At 50.1% G+C, this 21,051-nt stretch overlaps 1 protein-coding gene across 1 annotated transcript in view; it reads right to left on the reverse strand.

The window, feature by feature from the left end:
• Positions 1-21,051, reverse strand: part of LOC122387393 (death-associated protein kinase 1-like) — a 60,013-nt gene that overhangs the window by 8,724 nt on the left and 30,238 nt on the right. Inside the window, exons 7-24 of the mRNA XM_043377548.1 lie at positions 20,254-20,299; positions 19,936-20,025; positions 19,293-19,436; positions 18,683-18,793; positions 17,981-18,178; positions 17,261-17,359; positions 16,251-16,349; positions 15,361-15,558; positions 12,989-13,143; positions 12,456-12,576; positions 4,741-4,936; positions 4,488-4,594; positions 4,051-4,267; positions 3,716-3,816; positions 3,289-3,441; positions 2,861-3,049; positions 2,194-2,317; positions 1,915-2,009 (exon numbers count right to left, since the gene is read on the reverse strand). Of these exons, the coding sequence (XP_043233483.1) occupies positions 1,915-2,009; positions 2,194-2,317; positions 2,861-3,049; positions 3,289-3,441; positions 3,716-3,816; positions 4,051-4,267; positions 4,488-4,594; positions 4,741-4,936; positions 12,456-12,576; positions 12,989-13,143; positions 15,361-15,558; positions 16,251-16,349; positions 17,261-17,359; positions 17,981-18,178; positions 18,683-18,793; positions 19,293-19,436; positions 19,936-20,025; positions 20,254-20,299 (2,443 nt within the window). The remainder of the gene's footprint in view (positions 1-1,914; positions 2,010-2,193; positions 2,318-2,860; positions 3,050-3,288; positions 3,442-3,715; positions 3,817-4,050; positions 4,268-4,487; positions 4,595-4,740; positions 4,937-12,455; positions 12,577-12,988; positions 13,144-15,360; positions 15,559-16,250; positions 16,350-17,260; positions 17,360-17,980; positions 18,179-18,682; positions 18,794-19,292; positions 19,437-19,935; positions 20,026-20,253; positions 20,300-21,051) is intronic.

Raw genomic sequence — 21,051 nt, forward strand, 5'->3', positions numbered from 1 at the left:
ATCCTACTCAAATGGATATTTAAACAAGATATCTTGGCTCGCTCCGCGTCGCTTTGGCCATAAAAAGATTCGGGGAAAAATTTGGGATCGATTGGTGTTTTTCCGGTGACGGTCGGACGTCTAGAAGCTTCGATATTGGCGAAAAACTTTCTGAACTTGCAAAAGTACTTGGTACTTGCTTGGTACTTGCCAAAGTACTCGGTACTTGCCAAAGTACTTGGTACTTGCTTGGTATTTGCATAAGTACTCGGTACTTGCTTGGTACTTGTTAAAGTACTTGGTACTTGCTTGGTACTTGCGAAAGTACTTGGTACTTGCTTGTTCCCCCGACTCTACTCCCACCCCTACCCCCTCGGGATAATTCCGGGTTCGTCGGGTAGGAAAACTTGCAACTCTATCCCCCCCCCCCCCCCCAGAGCCATTTGGTATCGATCGGTGTTATTCCCATGTCAATCGGTCGTCAATAAGCCGAGATATGCACCGCGAATTAATCAGAATCTTCAGGACGGAGGTACCCACACTCATTTCTGGCCGTATTTCACTTTTCCGAGATCTACGTCAAACTACGTATTTAAAACTACATATTCTACAATCTACAGCCGAATCTTCAAACTGGGGGTACCTCACTCACAATCGCACGTGAATCAGCCGCATTCCTGTGTAGCGCGCAATGCTGAAGAGATATGTCTGTCCGCGGATATCTCGCAAGCCCTAACAGAAAAAGCTCGCTGCAAAAACTGAGCACTTCAAAAAACCCGCAATCCTACTCAAATGGATAATTAAACAAGATATCTTGGCTCGCTCCGCGTCGCTTTGGCCATAAAAAAGATTCGGCAGAAAATTTGGGATCGATTGGTGTTTTTCCGGTGACGATTGGACGTCTAGAAGCTTCGATATTGGCGAAAAACTTGCTGAACTTGCAAAAGTACTTGGTACTTGCTTGGTACTTGCCAAAGTACTCGGTACTTGCCAAAGTACTTGGTACTTGCTTGGTATTTTCATAAGTACTCGGTATTTGCCAAAGTACTTGGTACTTGCTTGGTATTTGCATAAGTACTTGGTACTTGCTTGGTACTTGTAAAAGTACTTGGTACTTGCTTGGTACTTGCGAAAGTACTTGGTACTTGTACTCGCCCCCCCCGTTCCCCCGACTCTACTCCCACCCCTACCCCCTCGGGATAATTCCGGGTCCGTCGGGTAGGAAAACTTGCCACTCTATCCCCCCCCCCAAGAGCCATTTGGTATCGATCGGTGTTTGTCCCGTGTCAATCGGTCGTCAATAAGCCGAGATATGCACGGCGAATTATTTCAATCGGCGCCAATCAGAATCTTCAGGACGGAGGTACCCACACTCATTTCTGGCCGTATCTCACTTTTCCGAGATTTACGTCAAACTACGTATTTAAAACTACATATTCTACAGCCGAATCTTCAAACCGAGGGTACCTCACTCACAATCGCACGTGAATTCAGCCGCATTCCTGGTCAACGTCTAATGCTGAAGAGATATGTCTGTACGCAGATATCTCGCAAGCCCTAACAGAAAAAGCTCGCTGCAAAAACTGAGCAATTCAAAAAAACCCAAATCCTACTCAAATGGATAATTAAATTATGCGAAATAAAAACATAAAAAGCTGGTAATAAAGCCAATGAAGGCATAGGATGGAGAAAACAAAGTTTTACTTCAAACCTGGAGCCAAAGGACTATGGTAGGCACAAGGATGTGCCTTTGTGGTAAACGAGAGGAATCGGCGAGTTACCAGCAGGGGAATACGGTTGGCATACCTTAACTTAGGTAGTTACTAGTTAGTAACACTGTATTTTCTGTATACAGCAAGTACCCCACATGCGAAGGTATTCCAAAGAAGAGCACTACGCGCACACCGTCGGCGGGATGTTGCTGGGGCTGCTGACCTGAGTGCAGACGTGAAGTGTCTCCAGCACCTGTAGGAGGTCCAGGCCGTCCCAGTGAGGCACCAGTGCCTGGAACTCGTCCAGCGTGTAACATCCTGTGGGTAGCAGGGCCGAGTCATGAGCGACATGGTCTGCTGGGCCTCTACACCAAATTGTGCCTTTAGTGCCACATCTACCAATGTCAGGTTCATCACCTACTTCAGCACCCGTCGTACCACACGAGATTCTTATAATCGACTGAAGATCGACTGAAGAAGATCTGATATAAGCGCCACCCACCCGAGTCTCTGGTGCGCCGTACGAACTCTGGTGAGAGCATCTGTCCGAGAATGTCCCCGCAGAGCCACTGGGGAGACAGGGTGACCAGGTCCTGTTCGCCGCCCACCGACCTCAGCAGCACTACCTGAAATGGAACGGCACAGTCATCAGGGACATCGGGTAGGTGAAGACGACCGGAGAGAATTGTCACCAAGCAAACCGACCCGTCAACGGGTTAGTTCTACTAACCACTCAGTCAACAAGGGCATCATACGATGAAAATCGAGATCGCTAGTGAACAGGATGCAATGGATGCGACAGGATACGGGCCTCAGCGTAAGATGCCATGAGATACGAGACAGTGCTCCGCCCAAACGATAGAAACTTACTAAGGACGGTTATATTAATTGCATGGACATTTTAATCCTCCGGCTACCTGTTGAGATGTACTGAACATTAATAATGCAGCGGACCATAACAACACGGTCGCTAATTACGGACCAAAATTTCCCATGGTGACGTTGAAACAGAACAGGAACCTGAGTGCCTGCTCACGCCGATACCCGGGGCCCCTGTTCGTCCCCGACTAGCTACCTAACTGACGTTGACAGACATAGAGACTAGAGCCCAATACCCATTACTCGGACCCGGGGGAGGTAAGGGGTAGTCCGTCATCCGTCCGACTGACCTCCCCCATCAGCTGCAGCTGGTGCATCACCACGTGGACGTGCTCGGCGGAGGCCAGCGGGTTCACCTGGTCCCGGACCACGTCCACCAGGTCCGACCACGGCATCACCGGGAACTGCGGCTGCAGGCGACGCCAGCCGTGCACGTGCGACACCATCGACTCCAGGAAACTGGAGCTCTTCGGCAGGCCCTGCACGAGCGGCAGATACGGATGAATGCACAGCACACATGGCGAAAGGTAAATTGATTAAAAATGCGTAGTAGAAAGTACCGAGCACCAGACCTTCCTACCATTCTGGCATTCAGTGTTGTTCCGCAAATCTATTCGAGTTTACCTAACCTTCATGATTAGTCCCCAATAACGTTTGTGATCCGCTCAAGATGACCATGTGTCCCGCCCAAATTGACCTACGTGACCCTGTAACTAACCTGTGTGACCCGCGCCCTCAGACGGCACAGGTGACTCTTGAGGTGTTTGAGAGAGGGCGAGTTGGCCGAGGTGGCGTCCAGGACGAACGTGCTCGGACAGAGGTCGAAAACGGAGCCGAACTCTCGACTGATCTCCGACATCATCTGCTCCACCTGAGTGACGGAAAGACGGCCGAAACGTCAGGAGCTGCTCACGACGGTCCGGCACGGGTGAGTTCTGCAAGCTCTAGCGTAATATTTCATAATGAGTTGGAAGCTCGAAAAAAAAAACTTCAATTGTTGGTCATCTATCGATGCCTGTGAGGCACTGGTATACCATCTACATTTAAAAATCGCGGTAGTCGCATAGGTATTAGGCACAACCAGTGGCGCCATTCAAGCACAGGGAATTGATAATGCACGAATACATGAGCGTTTTACTACTGACCTCCGTCAGAACGCTGTCCCCCGCACCACTCCGTCGACACTGGTCGGCGTGGGTCGCCACGAGCAGCACGCGCGGCGGGGCGGCCGAGCGGCCGCAGTGACCTGGCGGTACACCGAGAGGTTATTGGGAGGATCGCAGGCTGCAGGAAGGGGGGCACTTACCGCGCAAACGCACGTATCGTTGTAAAGAGTGATCAATTATGAATGAATAATGTGGAAATTTGGAGGTCAAATAAAGAATCGCGGCATTGCTTGTTGAATAAAACAAATAGCACATCACACAACAAATTTAAGCAATACATCACATGTGTACAGACACAAACGGCACGCACGTACCGAGCGGCTCGACGGGCGCGATGCGCGCCTGCAGGAAGGTGAGCCAGTGTCGGACCTGTCGGAGTCGGCGCGGCGCCGCGTCCGCCAGTCGGTACACCACCAGGTGGACGCAGTTGCCGCCGCTGCCGTCGCCGATGAACTGGTCGTAGAGCGCGTGGTAGGCGCGGTGCCCCGAGAAATCCCAGATGGACACGTCGCCGACACCGTTCAGAGAGGTCTGTCGGACACGCGCGGGAAAATGATGATACACGTGTCGTATATGGGAAGAAAGAGCTTGTCGGCATACTTCTAATTGTTACTGGTAACACCAGACTATTCTGCAAAATTGAGGATTCTAACTCGCATCATTTTGTGATGCTATGCTGAGTTTCTGTGGAGGTAGCTTCAAGTAATGATGCCAACGCTGCAGTTCTTAGTGAAGCTGAAAATGGACTGACCTGCGTGATGTCGATGCCGCGGGTGAAGTCTCCATCGAGACAGGCGGCGCCGGCCTGAGGGTTGGACGGCGTCCGCTCGGCCCGCTGCTTGATGGCTACCGCAGACACTGGGGGCAAGATACACACAACACTGAGGGCAAGATACACACATAAATGTGAAAATTTAAAATACATAGGACAAAGTCGACATTTTAGTGCAAATCTATGCAACAGCCAGCGAACACAAGACCGTTGCGAATCAAGAACAGCTTACGTCGGAAGCCGTTTTGCACATTCCCTAGACTTGCACTTCTGTTTCGCCTGAACAGGCCTGAGAAGTATCCAGACTTCAGCGACTCGACGAGCGTTGTCTTCCCCACTCCAGAGTTGCCGAACAGTTTCAGTTTTATCCGTGGTATTGGAGTAGCGGTCTCGACTAGTTGATTGACAAACTCATCTCGCAAATCAGCCTGGAATTAAGGCAGAAACATGCGTTATACTGGTATTACATACAATCGTTCGTCTTTCGTCATGGGCTATAGAAATCCGTATTTCTCTGCCAGCTACACTACATCGACGTCTTGTCAGCGCTTCCCTACGATCTAGATCTTCGCCGCCAACGTAAGTTACACGCTCTACACTTAACGTAATTTTCGCACTTGCCTTTTTCCACACGCACGTTCTCACCTACAACAACACACTTGCACACACCACTGACATCCACCCACAGCACCACCCTACAACACCACCTTCCCAACACCCACACCTCTACACCAACATGCCTGTCATGTCCTCCCACCTCCCTAACCCCGGTCCTTCCGCCCAATCCTTCATCCGCTTCCGGCTCCTGGACGGGTCACCCATGTCCGGGCTTTCGCCCTGGGCCGTCGAGGACGCCTTCGTCGGGGCGGTCGGACGCTGTCTCAGCGCCCGGCCGCTCCGCGGTGGCGACTTGCTGGTCCGTTGCGATCCGGGGGAGCGTCAGCAGCTGCTGGCGATCACCCGGGTCGCGGGGGCGGAGGTCCGGGCATGGGCCCCTCCTCACCTCAACCAGAGCCAGGGTTCCATCTTCGCCCCATCCCTCCAACCCCTCTCTATCCCGGAGCTGGAGGAGGGCTTTCGCCGCGTGGGAGTCCGCGGGGTGTATCGCCCTCCCCGCTCTCCCAAAATCCTTATCCTCACCTTTGACACGCCACAACCGCCGGCCTCCGTCAGGGCCGCGTACCTGTCCTTCCCCGTCCGCCCTATCCCCCCCAAACCCCTCCGCTGCCGTCGGTGCCAGCGTTATGGCCACCGCCAGCAGCACTGTCGTGCCCCCCATCCCGTCTGCTCCTCCTGTGCCCAGGAGGGGCACGACTCCCCATCCTGCTCCAGCCCCTCGGTGTGCTGCGCCGGGTGCGGCGACGAGCACCCCTCGACCGACCCCGGCTGCCCTCGGTGGCTGGCGGAGTGCCAGGTGTCCCTCCTGATCCGTCAGGGCTGGGAGCCCAGGGACGCCCGCCACTACGTGGCGACCCATCCGGACGCCGACCCTACCATCATCCCCTCCAACTCTGACTCTGTCCGCCGTCCTCCCCCCAACAACCACTCCGAGTACCCCCCTCTCCCTCAGAAGCCTAACTACATCCCACCTCGCCCGCCCACCCCCCGCTACCCTCCTTCCTCCGGCCGGTCGACTCCCAACGCTCCCCCTCCGCCCCCTCCCCGACCGGCCAGCGCGGCCAGGTCCCCTGCTGTGCCGCCGCGGCCCCCTCGGGCCGCCGGTGCCGACTCTCACGGCACCCCTGCACCTCCTCCACCTCCCCGCGAGCGCCCGGCGCCCCCGGCTTCCCAGCCGAAGGAGACAGACAAGAGTCAGGCGCCGGTCCGTAGCGGGCTGTCAAACTCCGACTCCAACCTCACCGACTCCAACACCACTACCGACCACTCATCCACGCCCAGCCCCACCACCCCGCCGGGCCGCCCACGCCGCACCAGACTCCAGTCGGCACCTGCCGAGTCACACACCTACACTCTCAGACAGAAACACTAAGTAGTCTCACATGTACATAACGCCCCACCACGCCAGACACTACACTGACACGTCCTTGCTACAGTGGAACGTCCGGGGTATTCCAGAAAATTGGCATGAATTAAAACAGGCACTTATCAAATTTCAAAAGTCAATTTACTGCCTCCAAGAAACTCATCTAAAACCAACTGATCCATACAACTTCAATCTTCGAAATTACACTCTTATCAGAAAAGACGCTCCAACAAATCCGGGAGGAAGGAGAAGAGGCGGAGTCTGCGCGTATATCGAGAATCACATTCCCTTCAAAATTATTAACCTAGCAACTAACTTTGACATTCAAGCTATAGAAATTAAAACAACTAGACGATACATAACCATAGTTAACTTTTACGCCCCTCCAGGGGTAGTTTTTGATGAATTTACGACTGACCTTGAAAGAATATTAAATAACGTAACTACTCCCATAATATTATGTGGTGATGTAAACGCGCACCATCCACTTTGGGATAGGTCCAGACAAAACCCGGATTCAAAAGGCCAAGCCTTCAGCGAACTTTTAGACAGACAAAATTTAAACTTAAGCAATGACGGATCCCCGACCTTCCCTGTAGCAAGACAAACACAACACAACGACACAACTCCGGACATCTCAGCCACATCACCAACACTTACACTCTATACAACATGGCACACATCCCCAGACCCTCTCTGTTCTGATCACCTCCCCATACACATCACAATACACCACTCCACCACACCTCCCAACAGAATCACCAGATTTAACCTTAAAAAAGCCAACTGGACAGCATTCACCGAACACATTGACAAATCAACTCCAAACAACCCAACAGCCTCCCAACTAACAGACATTATCACACAAGCAGCCGACCAACATATTCCAAAAACCAAAACAAACCATCCTCGTCCCAAATCCGCTCCATGGTGGGATTACAACTGTCAACGCGCCATCACATTCAGAAATACGGCAAGGCACAGATTCGAAAAACACAGGACAGAGGAAAATCTTCTGGTTTACAAAAAAGCAAAAGCAAGGTGCCGTAAAATAATTAAGGAAGCTAAAAAATCATCTTTTCAAGACATTTCAAGCTCATTCAATAGATTCACTCCACTATCAAAAATTTGGCAAACTATAAAAGCTTTCAAGGGATACAAAGCACCAATCAACAAAGCTTCATACATAATCTACAACAACATCACATACACAACACCAGACGAAATTTCCCAACAATTTGCCAACCATTACAACGAAATTTCATCACAATGTCCAGTTCCTATTCCTCTACATATCCCACACCACACAGACCATCACCCATACAATCTACCATTCACCCTCACCGAGCTAGAAAACGCACTAAACCGAACCGGCAACACAGCACCAGGCCCAGACGAAATCCACTACCAGTTTTACAAACACTTAGGAAAAAGAGGCAAAACACTTTTACTCCACGCACTAAACCACGCATTTACCTCACATACATACCCAGAGACATGGTTCCAAGCACACATCATTCCAATACAGAAACCACAAAAAGACGCGACCTCCTTATCGAGCTACAGACCAATATCCTTAACAAACACTATCCACAAAATTTTTGAGCGTATCATCAAACACCGCCTCCTCTTCATCATTCAGACCCAAAACCTGATCATCCCACAGCAAAGCGGCTTCCTCCCTGGCAAAAACACATTAGACAACATAGTATCCATCACAGCAGACATAAAACACAGTCTACACATGAACCGAACCACTGCAGCTCTATTCCTCGACCTTAAAAACGCATATGACACCCTAAACACCTCCTTTCTCCTAAATTATCTCCAGCACAAAATATCCGGACACCTCCTACATTATCTCAACAATTACCTAACCCGAAGATCCTTCCAAGTCAAATACCTGAATTCCTTATCTAACCCCAAAACTCCCACATCAGGATTAATGCAAGGTTCCGTCCTTAGCCCAATCCTCTTTATCATAGCTCTAAACTCAACCCTAAAAAATGTCCCATCCCCCTCCAAAATTGCACTTTATGCAGACGATATCGCCATTTGGACAACCTCGAAACACCAAAACAATGCCCTACAACAACTCGACAAAGCCCTCCAGCATGTTCACCAAGCACTGCAACCGCTCAACCTACATATATCTCCCGAGAAAACCAAATGCGTCCTTTTTAGCAACCATAAACCACACCTTCCCACACCCCTATCCATCAACGGACACGAAATTCCAATAGTTGAAGAAGCAAAATTCCTCGGCATAACTTTAGATCGCCCACTAACCTTCCAGACACACATCTCCAACACCGCCACTAAAGCATCCAAAAGACTAAACATTTTAAAAGCACTATCAGGCACCGACTTTGGAGGAGACACCCACACACTACTTAAATTGTACAAGTCCTTAATCCGTCCTATCCTTGAATACGGAGCCATCGCCTTTGACAACGCAGCCAAGACACACCTTAGAAAACTAGACGTCATCCAAAATTCAGCACTTAGAATCTCCACGGCAGCATTATCCACCACACCAATCACCAGCCTACATGTATATACAGACATTGAAACACTGGCACAACGGAGAATCATTGCACTATTCAGATACTTCTATAAAATACAAAAGATCCCAGACCACCCATGCACCTCACTAATCAGATTCCGGTCACATCCACGATTCATCAACAAGAAAAAGCAACGCAGATTTGCCTACGGTACAAGCATCACAAAACACTCACGAACAATGAATATCACACTCCCCACAATCACACCTACACAGCGCCCGGTGGCGTGGTGGGCCCAAGAATACCCAAAGCTCTTCCTTCTCCTCGACAACAAGAAATCCTCCTACAGCAACATCGAAATACAATCCCTTTTCAACGAGTTCATGGCACAATTCCAAAACTACACCCACTTCTACACAGACGGAAGCAAAATTAACGAACTTACAGCGGCGGCGACGATCAGTCGTACAGGAGCACGCGCTAACACGACGGTAAGAGCCAGACTGCCTAACGGCACGTCAATCTTCTCTGCCGAACTCTTTGCAATAAGGGCAGCATTTCAAAAAATCAAAAACAATAATATAACTCGAGCGATAATTATCTCCGACTCACTATCAGCCCTCCAATCAATATCTACAAACATATCACAATGTCATCCCCTTATTAAAGATATCTTTCAAATAAAAAGCACACTAAACCAGCTACCGATACTTCTCTGGATCCCTTCCCACACTGGCATCCCTCTTAACGATTATGTAGACAAATTAGCTAAAGAAGCTCTCACTTTAGAAAACATCACAAACATACCTCCAAATCCAGATGACTTTCTCACAAAATTACCTAAACAATTAAAAGCGATCAATCAAACATTCTGGGACAAAACCAACACAGCCTTAAAACAAATACACCCAAAAATAGAACCATGGAATTCAATCCACCAAACATCAAGAAGACGAGAAAGATGCCTGGCCAGACTACGTTTCGGACATACAAAACTAACACACTCTTTCATTTTGCTAAATCAAAATCCCCCACAGTGCCCTAATTGCAATGTCCGACTCACAGTTAAACATCTACTATTAGACTGCCCAATCTACAACCAAGAAAGACACACAATCATTAACTATAGCAATAGCAACAAAATCCCCCTAAACCTAACAAATATACTCGGAGATAATTGTCCTCAATTATTGAATCTTCTTTTCGATTTTCTCTCGCAAACCGGCCTAGAAAATCAAATCTAAAACATCTCCATTTTAATGGAGATAAATCCTTAAAAAAGGAGAAAAAAAAAGTCTTCCTCTACGAAGAGGCAAGACATATTATAAGTAACTTTCTGGCACCGCGGCACATTCACGCGATGTACCGCAAGGTGACAGAAAGTTAGTCATCCCTCCTCTCACAAGCTAGAGAGGAGAGACAGAGAGAGTGAGAAAAAAAAATAAAGAGGAAAAAAGAAAAGAAAAGAAAAAGAAAAAGAAAAAAAAGAGACGAAAAAAAAGAAACAAAGGAAAAAAAACAAAGGAAAAAAATGAGTGAAAGCCAAAAAAAAAAAACGTGGCAAAAATGTGACATGTTAATCAAAGCTTTTTGTGTGATATGAATGTGTGCTTTGAAAATGTGTGTTTCTCAAAGTTTAAAAGAGGCAAAAAAAAAAATAAAAAATAAAAAATAATAAAAAATAATAAAAAAAAATAAAAATAAAAAAGAGGCCCACAAAAAATAAATATAAATAACAACAAAAAAAGGTTAAAAAAAAACAAAAAAAAATAAAAAAATAATAAAATACCGTTAGCGAACGACAGGCTGGCCTGAGAGGTGGGGGCGGCACCACCTTCAACCCAAGAAGTGCTGCCCGCCTCTCGGGCTCATAACATCAGACCGGCGGACTGGCCTACGGGTCGGGGATCGGCATAACCCCCGATAGCGGGGCTGCTTCCCGCCCTACGGGACCTCAAGAACAAGACCGGCCTGGGGGGCGGGCGGCGCTTAACTTCAGCGCCGAGAGCTGCCGCCCGCCCCCAGGGCAAAACACCAACATCTTTTAACGACGGACCGGCCTGCGGGGCGGGGGCGGCGAGTCCCCGGCTCCGGCGATGCCGCCCGCCCCGTGGGCCGGCCACAGCACAGACGAGGAGCGGGGGGCCGACCGTGGGGGCGGGCGGCTCTAACTTCAGCATCGAGAGCAGCTGCCCGCCCCCCGGGCCCCCAATTACCTACAGGATTTCACAAGAAGGGCCGGCCTGCGGGGCGGGGGCGGCGCAGTCTCCGGCTCCGGCGTTGCCGCCCCGCCCCGTGGGCCGGCCACACCGCCGACGAGGAGCGGGGGGCCGACCGTGGGGGCGGGCGGCTCTAACTTCAGCATCGAGAGCAGCTGCCCGCCCCCCGGGCCCCCAATTACCTACAGGATTTCACAAGAAGGGCCGGCCTGCGGGGCGGGGGCGGCGCAGTCTCCGGCTCCGGCGTTGCCGCCCCGCCCCGTGGGCCGGCCACAGCGCCGACGAGGAGCGGGGGGCCGACCGTGGGGGCGGGCGGCTCTAACTTCAGCATCGAGAGCAGCTGCCCGCCCCCCGGGCCCCCCATATACCTGCAGGACAACGTTCGACGGGCCGGCCTGTGGGGAGGGGGCGGCGCGGACTTCAACATCGGGGAGGCTGCCCCCCCCCCCTACGGGCCGGCCCAACCTTCATCACCACCAGGAAACATCGCGAAGGATGGGGGGGGGGGGGCGGGCGGTAGCAACTCCAACTCCGTGGTTTGCCGCCCGTTCCCCCTCCACTGTGCCGTGTTAACATACAAAAAAAAAAAAATGATGATGAGCCAAAAAAAAAAAGATTTAAAAAAAAATATCAAAAAAAAAATAATAAAAATAATAATAAAAAAAAATAATAATAAAAATAAAAAAAATAAAAAAAGGCTCACTTATCCAAAAACTCGTACATGTGATGACTTTATGTAAAAAAAAGGCCAAAAAAAAAGACCTGTTGCTCGTGAGGCTGCCGTCAAAGGGGTACTCCGCCACCGGCCGAACTGAAGCTCAAGCGGCTCAAGAAGAAAGGAAAGAAAAGTAGAAGAAGAAGAAGAAGAAAAAAAAAAACAACGAAATGCTCCAGAAACCCACCAAAGAACATGCTCCAGACGCCACGCCCGCCAATACACGCCGAGACACAACAAATCGGCCGATATCGCCTCTGGCGGGAGGCCAGGTATATAATAAAAGGCAAAGGCAAGCTACACTATTTTCGGAGGTTACATTTGCGTTACATTTACGCTAAGCAAGAGTACACACAATATTTCTGTTGCTACCGCTGCAAAATTATACTCTTCCAATAAAGCATTGGAGTCTTATGAGCTTGTAGCTTGAACTTGCGAGTTCTAAAACGACTAAAGCTGTTTTACTTCTTACAAAAAGAGCAAAATTTAATCAAAATCGATGTACGATGTACATCATCTTACGTCGCTGAGCCGGGCGAGCAGTCCACCGATGTGGGGATGTCCGTTCTGAACGGCGATCACCTCTGGCGAGTGGCCGGAGCTGCTGCGCTGGTCCACCGTGCAGCCGGCCAGACACAGAACCCTGCGACAGCGAGGGACGGGGCAGAATGTCACGGGGGAGGACTCAAGATCAGCGGCAAAGGTGATGAAGCTGGGCATGTAGGGAGACAGGCTTTTTTTCTCTTGGAATTTGTGAGACTGTGATTCTAATGAATGGACGTTGATTAAACAGCTCAGTACTAAAACAAAATTTTGTCGAATCTAAATAGAAGACTGAATGAAAAATTCAGCTACCATGCTTATAAGCCCTGGCCAAAAAATGAGGCCATGAGTACGGCATCAAACAAAACATTTACAAGTCTCTACACCGACGAAACACAATCCGACACTAGGACACTAGTAACTAGTAAGGTAAACTGCTATTTCATTCACTTCATGCATCATACACCAACCAGCAGCGCCGCACACGACCCTTACACTCGAATATGACCCACCTGACCAGGTCCAGGTGTCCTCCACGAGCGGCAAGGTGTAACGGGCTGAGACCCTCGCCTCCGAGGCCGTCCAGCGAGCAGCCATAGGTACACAGCGCCTGTGTGATGGACAGGAGGCCCTCCGAGGCGGCCACGTGCAGCGGCGCGTCACCCGACTGTCGAGGGTGAGTGAATATGTTCGTTAGAGGGGAGCCAGAAGTCGTGAGATCGTTTTTTAAGTTAAAGATGTGAAACGTCCGGCCGGTCGACAGTAAAAAAAAAACGATTGTCTCAACATTTTAGTATTGTCATCTTCCACACTGCACACCTTTGCTCCCCCCCCCCCTTACACCTCTGCGGCTGATTCGGTAACGACTTCTGTTATCTGTCGGCGTGGATGAATGTTTGGACAGGGTGTGTTTGGCCAGAAACTTGGCCCGGCGCCGGCGCCGCCCCCGGCCGTGTTATCAGGCCGGTTTCTATAAATAAACCGTTGACGCTGATATCGGGTGTGGCGGCTCTCACGGACTTCAACCGCGCAGGGCCGTCCTGCCGTCCTGCCCGTCCTGCCAGCTCCGAGCCGTCAGTCCGAGGTCGGCAGTCGGCGCCGGCGGAGACATATGCGCCAGCATGGCGAAGTGCACTGTGATCGGGGTGATACTGGTCTGGACCGCCGTGGCCGGCTGTTCCGCGGAGCAGCAGCAGCAAGCCATCCTGCCCAGCGCCGCTGCTGACGAGATAGTCAGCATCATCGCCAGAACAGTTCAGGAAGAACTCCGGCCCATCGTCAGAAGACTCGAGTCTCGGATGGAGTCGCTGGACAACAGACTGACTCTGCTCGATTCTCGAGTGACGGAACTTGCCACCAATCTTTTGAAGAGCGGACTAGGTGAGCAGATGGATGAGCTGTCCAGTCAACTGACTGGAATCACTGCGAGACTCGACAACCAGCAGTTACAACTGAATGATCTTAATACCCAGTTGGACAGTCAAAAATCGGTTCAAAACGAGGTTTCAATCAAAATGGATAACTTCACGGCACGGCTTGACAGCCTGACCTCCCAGGTTGACATTCTGGGATCCAAGCTGACCATTGTGATTAACCAGACAGCATCCCCAAATGGTGTCATTGAAGATCCGGCTGCTACAGTAGATCAATTGACCCCTCCCCGTGATTGCAGCGACCTGCCTGTCGACTCCCCATCTGGGGTCTATCTCCTTCAGCCCAGTGGCGACAGCCAACAGCCACCCGTCGAGGCGTACTGCGATATGGACACTGTCGGAGGGAGATGGACGGTAATCCAGCGGAGAGACGACTTCCAGCCCCGCCAGAACTTCTATCTCGGATGGCAAGAGTATAAGAAAGGCTTTGGAAATTTAACAGGAGAATTCTGGCTGGGTTTAGCGAACATAAAGCAGCTGACGTCATCAAACGACCGACGGTACGAGCTCCGCATTGAACTCGAGGCTTTTGACGGTAGTCAAAGATACGCTCTATACCAAGACTTTCGTATCTCATCTGAGCTGGATGGCTACACATTAAGCATTTCTAACTATACGGGAACTGCCGGGGATGGTCTCCAGTGGAGCGTCAATAGGAAGTTCTCGACCCGTGACCGTGACCAGGACGGCTGGCCTGACAGACACTGTGCGCGGCGCCATCGGGGGGGCCTGGTGGTACGGCGAGTGGTGCGAGTTGAGCAGCCTGAACGGACGGTACCTGGGAGGAGCTGACTGGGACGGGACGGGAATATGGTGGTGGGAGTGGAGACGCAGGGAGTCACTGAAGAAGACCGAAATAAAGATCAGGCGGACCTAAGTAATCTTCACAAAACGAGGAGAGGACATCACAGTGCTGTATCTACTGCTATATAGTGCTGTATGACATAAAAACGGTCAAATTCTCACATACGAGATAGGACTCTTAGGTATTAGGGTGTAAATTTGATGGAATAGTATAGTAGAAGAGAGGTAGAGTAAGGGCCGATGAGGGAACGTATAGAGGCCTGCGTACTGCATACATGGGGCCAGAGCCACCGAGATCGGCCTTGGCCAAAAAGCGTTCGTGGAGGACTCGAAAACTGGCATGAGGTCCGGTGTGGGGTCCTCAGGCATCGGGCTGGAGCCCTCAAGCATTGGCCTGGAAGGGAAGCCTCAAAAGCCGGTGAGCCTGCATGGGCCCTCCGACTTGACTAACAAAATATGGGCGCACAAAATAAATGTTTGTATACCCTCATAACCGAGTTGTATACCCGATTACGACTAGCTGTCGAAGTTTTGTAAATACAATTCGAAAGCTCCGCCCCGAACACTTTCTTGTAGAGTACAGTTTTCATTTACTTATTACGTGTACAGGAGTAGCGCAAACTCCTGTCTCGGTAGTTGCTACTCACCAGATCGGTGACATCGCAGGGCGCTCCGGCGTCGAGCAGGATGTGCGCCACCTGAACGTGACGCCGACGCAGCGCCAGGTGGAGCGGGGTGGCGCCGGCGGCGTCAGTGACGCTGACGCACCCGCCGGCAGTCACCAGAGACCGGACGGCGGCCACCAGTCCGCGCGCCGCGGCGCAGTGTAACGGCGTCTCGCCCTCCTGGGGGACGAGAGGTGGGGGACATTAGCGTAGGGTGTTCGTAGCGTGGTGTTGTTTGGGAACTATCCCGTAATGTACGAAAGCAAGCTGATCGATCCACCGTTTAAAAAGCGACAACAAAGATGAAAAGCCGTGCCATTTTCCGGGCGGACGGCACATACAAACTGTTCAGCAAGAGGAATAGAATTCGTGCGAGGGTGTCGGAAGACAAAGTGGCATTGGACGAAAACAGTGGAAATGTCTTATTTATCTTTACTTCTAGCTTATATGAACCCATGGGGACTGAACCGACTCAATAACGTTAACAACCTTGGAATGCGTGGTGTGAAGTACGGAGCGGCACACACACAAAAAAAAAAATGCGAAGCGAAAGTGCACGCTGCTGCCACCTCTGTATCGGAGAGGTTGGTACTTCACCTGGTTTACAGTGTCGGTGTATCGAGTGTAGCCCGCCACCTCACCTGGTTCACAGTGTCGGTGCACCGGGTGTAGTTTGCCACCTCACGTGGTTCACAGTGTCGGTATCGTCCGCCTCCTCACCTGGTTCACAATGTAGTTCGCAATCTCACCTGGTTCACGGTGTTAGTGTATGTAGTCCGTCACCTCACCTGGTTCACAGTGTCTGTTTCATCTCACCTGGTTCCCAATGTCGGTTCATCTCGCCTGGTTTACAGTGTAGTCCGCCATCTCACCTGGTTCACAGTATCTGTGTCGGCTCCGGCAGCGATCAGCAGCTGAGTCAGCAGCGGAAAACCGTGCCAAACGGAGGCGTGCAGAGCAGACTCTCCGTGCTGTCACACAAACACAAACAGTCGAACACAGCCGGACACAATAGCGACTCATCGTGCTGTCACACAAACACAAACCATTGGACACGGGTGGACACAACAGCGACTATCCGTGCTGCCGTACAAACACAAACAATCGAACACAGCCGGACACAATAGCGACTAGAGATGTCAATCGGATACCAACTTTTTGGTATACCGATACCAAACCGATACCAACTCGGTATTTGGTATTTCAATCCTAATGTGTTTGGTATTTTGTTGGTATCATGAACCCTCGCTAATGTTTAAGAGGCTAAGAAATAGGTAAAAAGTTGGTATTTTCCTCATGTCCCCAAGTTGGTTTGGTTTCGGTATTTCTCCACGGTTTTGGTTGGTAGTTGGTTTGGTATTGGTATTCCGATTTTCCGTAATTGACATCACTAATAGCGACTATCCGTGCGGTACAAACAAACATAAACACACACAAACACAAGCACAACATCTCGGACACGAGCGCTGAGTGAACTCAAGTACGGGACATTCACATATGCGTGTCGAGGCAGACAAAACGGTCATCAAATGAGCAGACACACACACACACATGCAGGTGCATGGCAGACATAATGTTGTAGTGAATGAGCGGGACAACAATGTCGCCTACAGTGACGAATTTAATAGGTAAGCAACACTCACCATCTAGCAACAACAAAATTCATGCGGCGTTGCAAATATGGTTGAATGTTCAAGCCTCGCATCACTAACAAGATAATTAAATAATGAAAAATATGCATGCTTTGTTAAGTAATCAGGCAATGCTGCCACAAAATGAATAAAATGAGCATTTAACTTGACCAAAATGTTCTTAGATAGCAGGAAACACGAAAGTGACCGGTGCATGCTGGAGTCTGCCGTTTGTGGCACGCAGTACTCACGTCATCCTGCGTATCCAGTATCACGCCAGCCTCGCACAGTATTCGCACCACGGGACCGTGCCCGTACTTGCAGGCGACCAGAAGCGGGGTCTCTCCACACTTTAGGGCGAAACAGAACAACACTTAAAGGGACCCTCCCACCTTAACATTAGTTTTGAGTTGAGATAGCCAAGTTTGCGGCCAGGCTCAGAAACCACCATTTATCCTGGTCGCAACCCCCGCAGCTTTATGGTGTTCAAGAAATTTCTTCCCTTTACTTGCAGGGTGGGACCAGCGTGGTCCCTATCTCTTAACCATTACGGGAATCTGATGACGTCATCAGGCTTTCGAACGTCCGTTAAATGTTTGACTAAAACGTTTTGTAGCACGCGGTGGTATATGCTGCTTTGCGCGCAACAAATGCCGCACTTTCAAATAAAGTCGCTAGGAACAGCGGAGATCCCAAAAAGTAAACAAAAGTAAAAGTCTAATATCTTGAAAACCGGTGAATATTTTTCGATGAAATTTGGTAGATATTCGTTTTTGCTCTTTCTGAACCGAGCGACATCACTTTCATGCCAATTCATTAACTTTTTTGAAGGTGGGAGGGTCCCTTTAACTCAATGGTCGCACCGTCCTACTATAGAAACACTTAGTGGTTCATTGGTAGAATTTTTGTTAATTCAACTCTCAGACAATGGGAATATAATATTCTCATTCCTCGCAGTTCACGCCTCTCACCTTATTCTTGCAGTCGACGTCGGCGCCCTCCGCGATCAGGTAGCTCAGCACAGCGGGATGGCCGTGCCGAGCCGCCCAGATGGCAGCACTGTCGCCGCGCTCGTCCACCCTGTCCAGCTCGGCGCCCTTTGACCTTAGCGCCTGCACCACCTCCAGTTGTCCCACTCCAGCGGCCACGTGAACTGATGTCTCACCTTGCTGTAAGATGATTGCATTGGTACATGTGAGTGATGTGATAATGAGGCTGCCATATGTTCGCACGGAATGTTGAGAACAGGATATAATAAAACGAAAAAGTGACGTAACGAATGGAAAGTTGCGGCGGGCATGAAGATTGGAGACTGAGGCGAGATAACCAGACTGACAACCCGGACCAGATATTGTTAGCTATTCCAGGCCACCGACCACTGTCATTCTTTTGAAGTTGCCGTCTACCGCCTTTGATAACCACATGGGTAATCTATTCTTAATCCTTAGCCACCGTTAAATTTAATCCAAGCATTCAGGAACAGTTGATCCTAGATGGTAACGCCAAGCACATACTGTTATTCGTGACGTTCTAAGCTTTACTTTACGACGAAAATACATTAGCAGCACCACACAGCAGACAGACAGCATTATGAGCGATAAAGAACAATAACGGCTTATAACACATAGTACCAAACACATGCATGCACCTTTGAGCTTTGGTAATCCGCTTACTCGGTTTGAGACATTGGGGTCGATTTTCGCCATCGAGAAGAGCCTCTTGATTCCAGCGACGTTGCCCTCCTCCGCAGCGCAGAAGAGAGCAGACACAACAAAACTCTCATCCTGTCCGAAGAGATAAGCATTGGTGTGAATCAAAAGCAGCATGTCGACTTCAAGGAGGTACAAACGTCTATCGAACGATTCCTCCTGGTCCTGGCTCATGATACAATCCACCCAGTGTGGAGTTATCGGTCAGAAATACCGAGAAGTACAAGTATCAGTTGGGAGTGACGTCACACTGCCGGTGTATAGGTACCGTATCGGGGAGGATTAGAGTTGGTGCCATTCGCCGATGTCTGAGCCAACGGCATCTATCTTTAATCTGTCACCTTACGAGGTACCTATCTCGTACCTACGTCATTCGCTGTTTTTTACGTCCACCAATATACGCTAGGTTGCTTCTCCGCCGAAGCTTGAAACGACAGGAAAATAGAAGCATGCAAACTTGTCTACAAACTCGAGATATGGCCAATTTCACTGTCTAACAACGTTAAAAATTAGAAGGCACAGTTATAAGTACCCCGTATTTTGTATTTATTCATGACGCTGACCGCCGACTGACCTGGTACGCGGCCACGGCCAGGTCACTGACGGAGACGGCCGACATCTGGGCGCCCTCGTCGAGCAGCTCGAGGCTCTGACTGCGGCTGCGCAGTTTGGCGCTCCGAGACAGCCGGTTACAGAGCGTGATGACACGCAGCGACAGCTGGGGGACACAAACAGCGATCTTAGTTACATTACAACACATAGTTCGGAGAGGCGGTCTTTGGTTAAAAAAGCAGGCATGAGGCAGTGAATAATTTTGAGGCATTCTAGCATTTACAGTGGGATAAGCAGAGCGGACACGAGTATTGGAATCTTCATGTAAACGTGGGGGGTTCAAGTTGTATTGCACACCGCCGTCGTTTATGGAAAAATAAAAATAGTATAAAAAAACTTCAATCCGCTGCTCCCGAGGGAGCGCACCCCGTAGCCGGGTGCAGAGTGCTTGGGGGGCTCCGGACGGGCTCAGCCCCGGCGACTCTCTAGGGTGTCTGCCCAGACCAGTGTCTCCCCCTAATTCCTATCATCCTTCCCGTTCTGAAATGGTCTTGTCAGACCGAAAGGGCCTAACCCAACAAACAAACAAAAATAATCCCTGCCTCTCTGTCCGTGGCGTCCTGTCACCGCCGTGGCAGTGCAGTCTGTCCGCTCCAGTCACGTACCTTCCACCTCCTTCGCGCCTGGTACGTCTTCAGGTTGTCGATGTTGACGGTATTCACACGTAGCTCCGTCATCTGCAGCTTGGTCGGCGGCTAGAAAAGGCACATATTGAATCGATGTTGATGTATGAAACAACAAAGAGTCGTAAGTCGTAACATGAAACGAGAACGATTTCTGCAAAACCTCATTCGCTTTCCGTAAACAAGTAAGTACTTGAAGTGTGCTGGTTATAGTAACTGGCCACGCACAAGAGGAAGACGACAACAATGCATTATAAACAAATCACAATAAAGCTAGAAAACAAAATATCAGCGACTCACATGAATCCAGGGATGGTTGAGACAATCTTGCACAGTGGCACGGTGCCTGGTGGCAGAAATACGATAAATATAAGAGACAGGCACAAAAGAAAGACTCAACAGTTACGGTATCGCTCAAATAGCTTATAAGACACAATAATAACTCATGGAACTGGGCTGATCAGGTGTGATGGGTAGCATTACACCGGTTAGGTACTGCAGTAACTTCCTGATCAGTCACCCCACACCGCCTCAGCTGGAGCTGTCTCAGACTTTGACCCGGTTCTGGTCCCCTCATGGAATGTTGGTCGGCCCCTAGGAATGCGGCTCTGGAGATACCGAGAATGGCTGGACTGATATCGGAAGCTGAAACGGGGGTCAGCCGACACCAATGGAGGTTCAAACAGCTGGGTGAGGTTGGGTGAAGGGGCTAGCTGATCATCCAAGCATCCTCAGAGGTGGCGCATCTAGTTGTGCATTACGTCAGCGACCAAACGCTAAGCAGAGGAAGTATGGTAGCTAATAGCTATCGAGCCGAAAAAATGACACCAAGACGATGACATTTCACAATGACGACATGGGACACTAGGAAAGCATTCCCAGCTTTAGATGGAGACACTGACAGTGTCTGACATTGCATGAGGCCGGACGCTGGCACAACATTCACAGGAAATCAGAGCGAGCCGGTAGAGCATTGCCGGGAAAGAGCGCAACAAACAGCTCCTGGAACACCGTACCGAGATGAGATAAGGTACGAACAAACGACAACAGACTCGTAAAGGTCTCATATTCGTGGACCGTTCTTATTTCTCTTTGTCA

The sequence above is a fragment of the Amphibalanus amphitrite genome, unplaced genomic scaffold, assembly GCF_019059575.1.
Source record: "Amphibalanus amphitrite isolate SeventyFive unplaced genomic scaffold, NRLGWU_Aamphi_draft 000285F_arrow, whole genome shotgun sequence".
In the NCBI taxonomy this organism is placed as follows: Eukaryota; Metazoa; Arthropoda; class Thecostraca; order Balanomorpha; family Balanidae; genus Amphibalanus; species Amphibalanus amphitrite.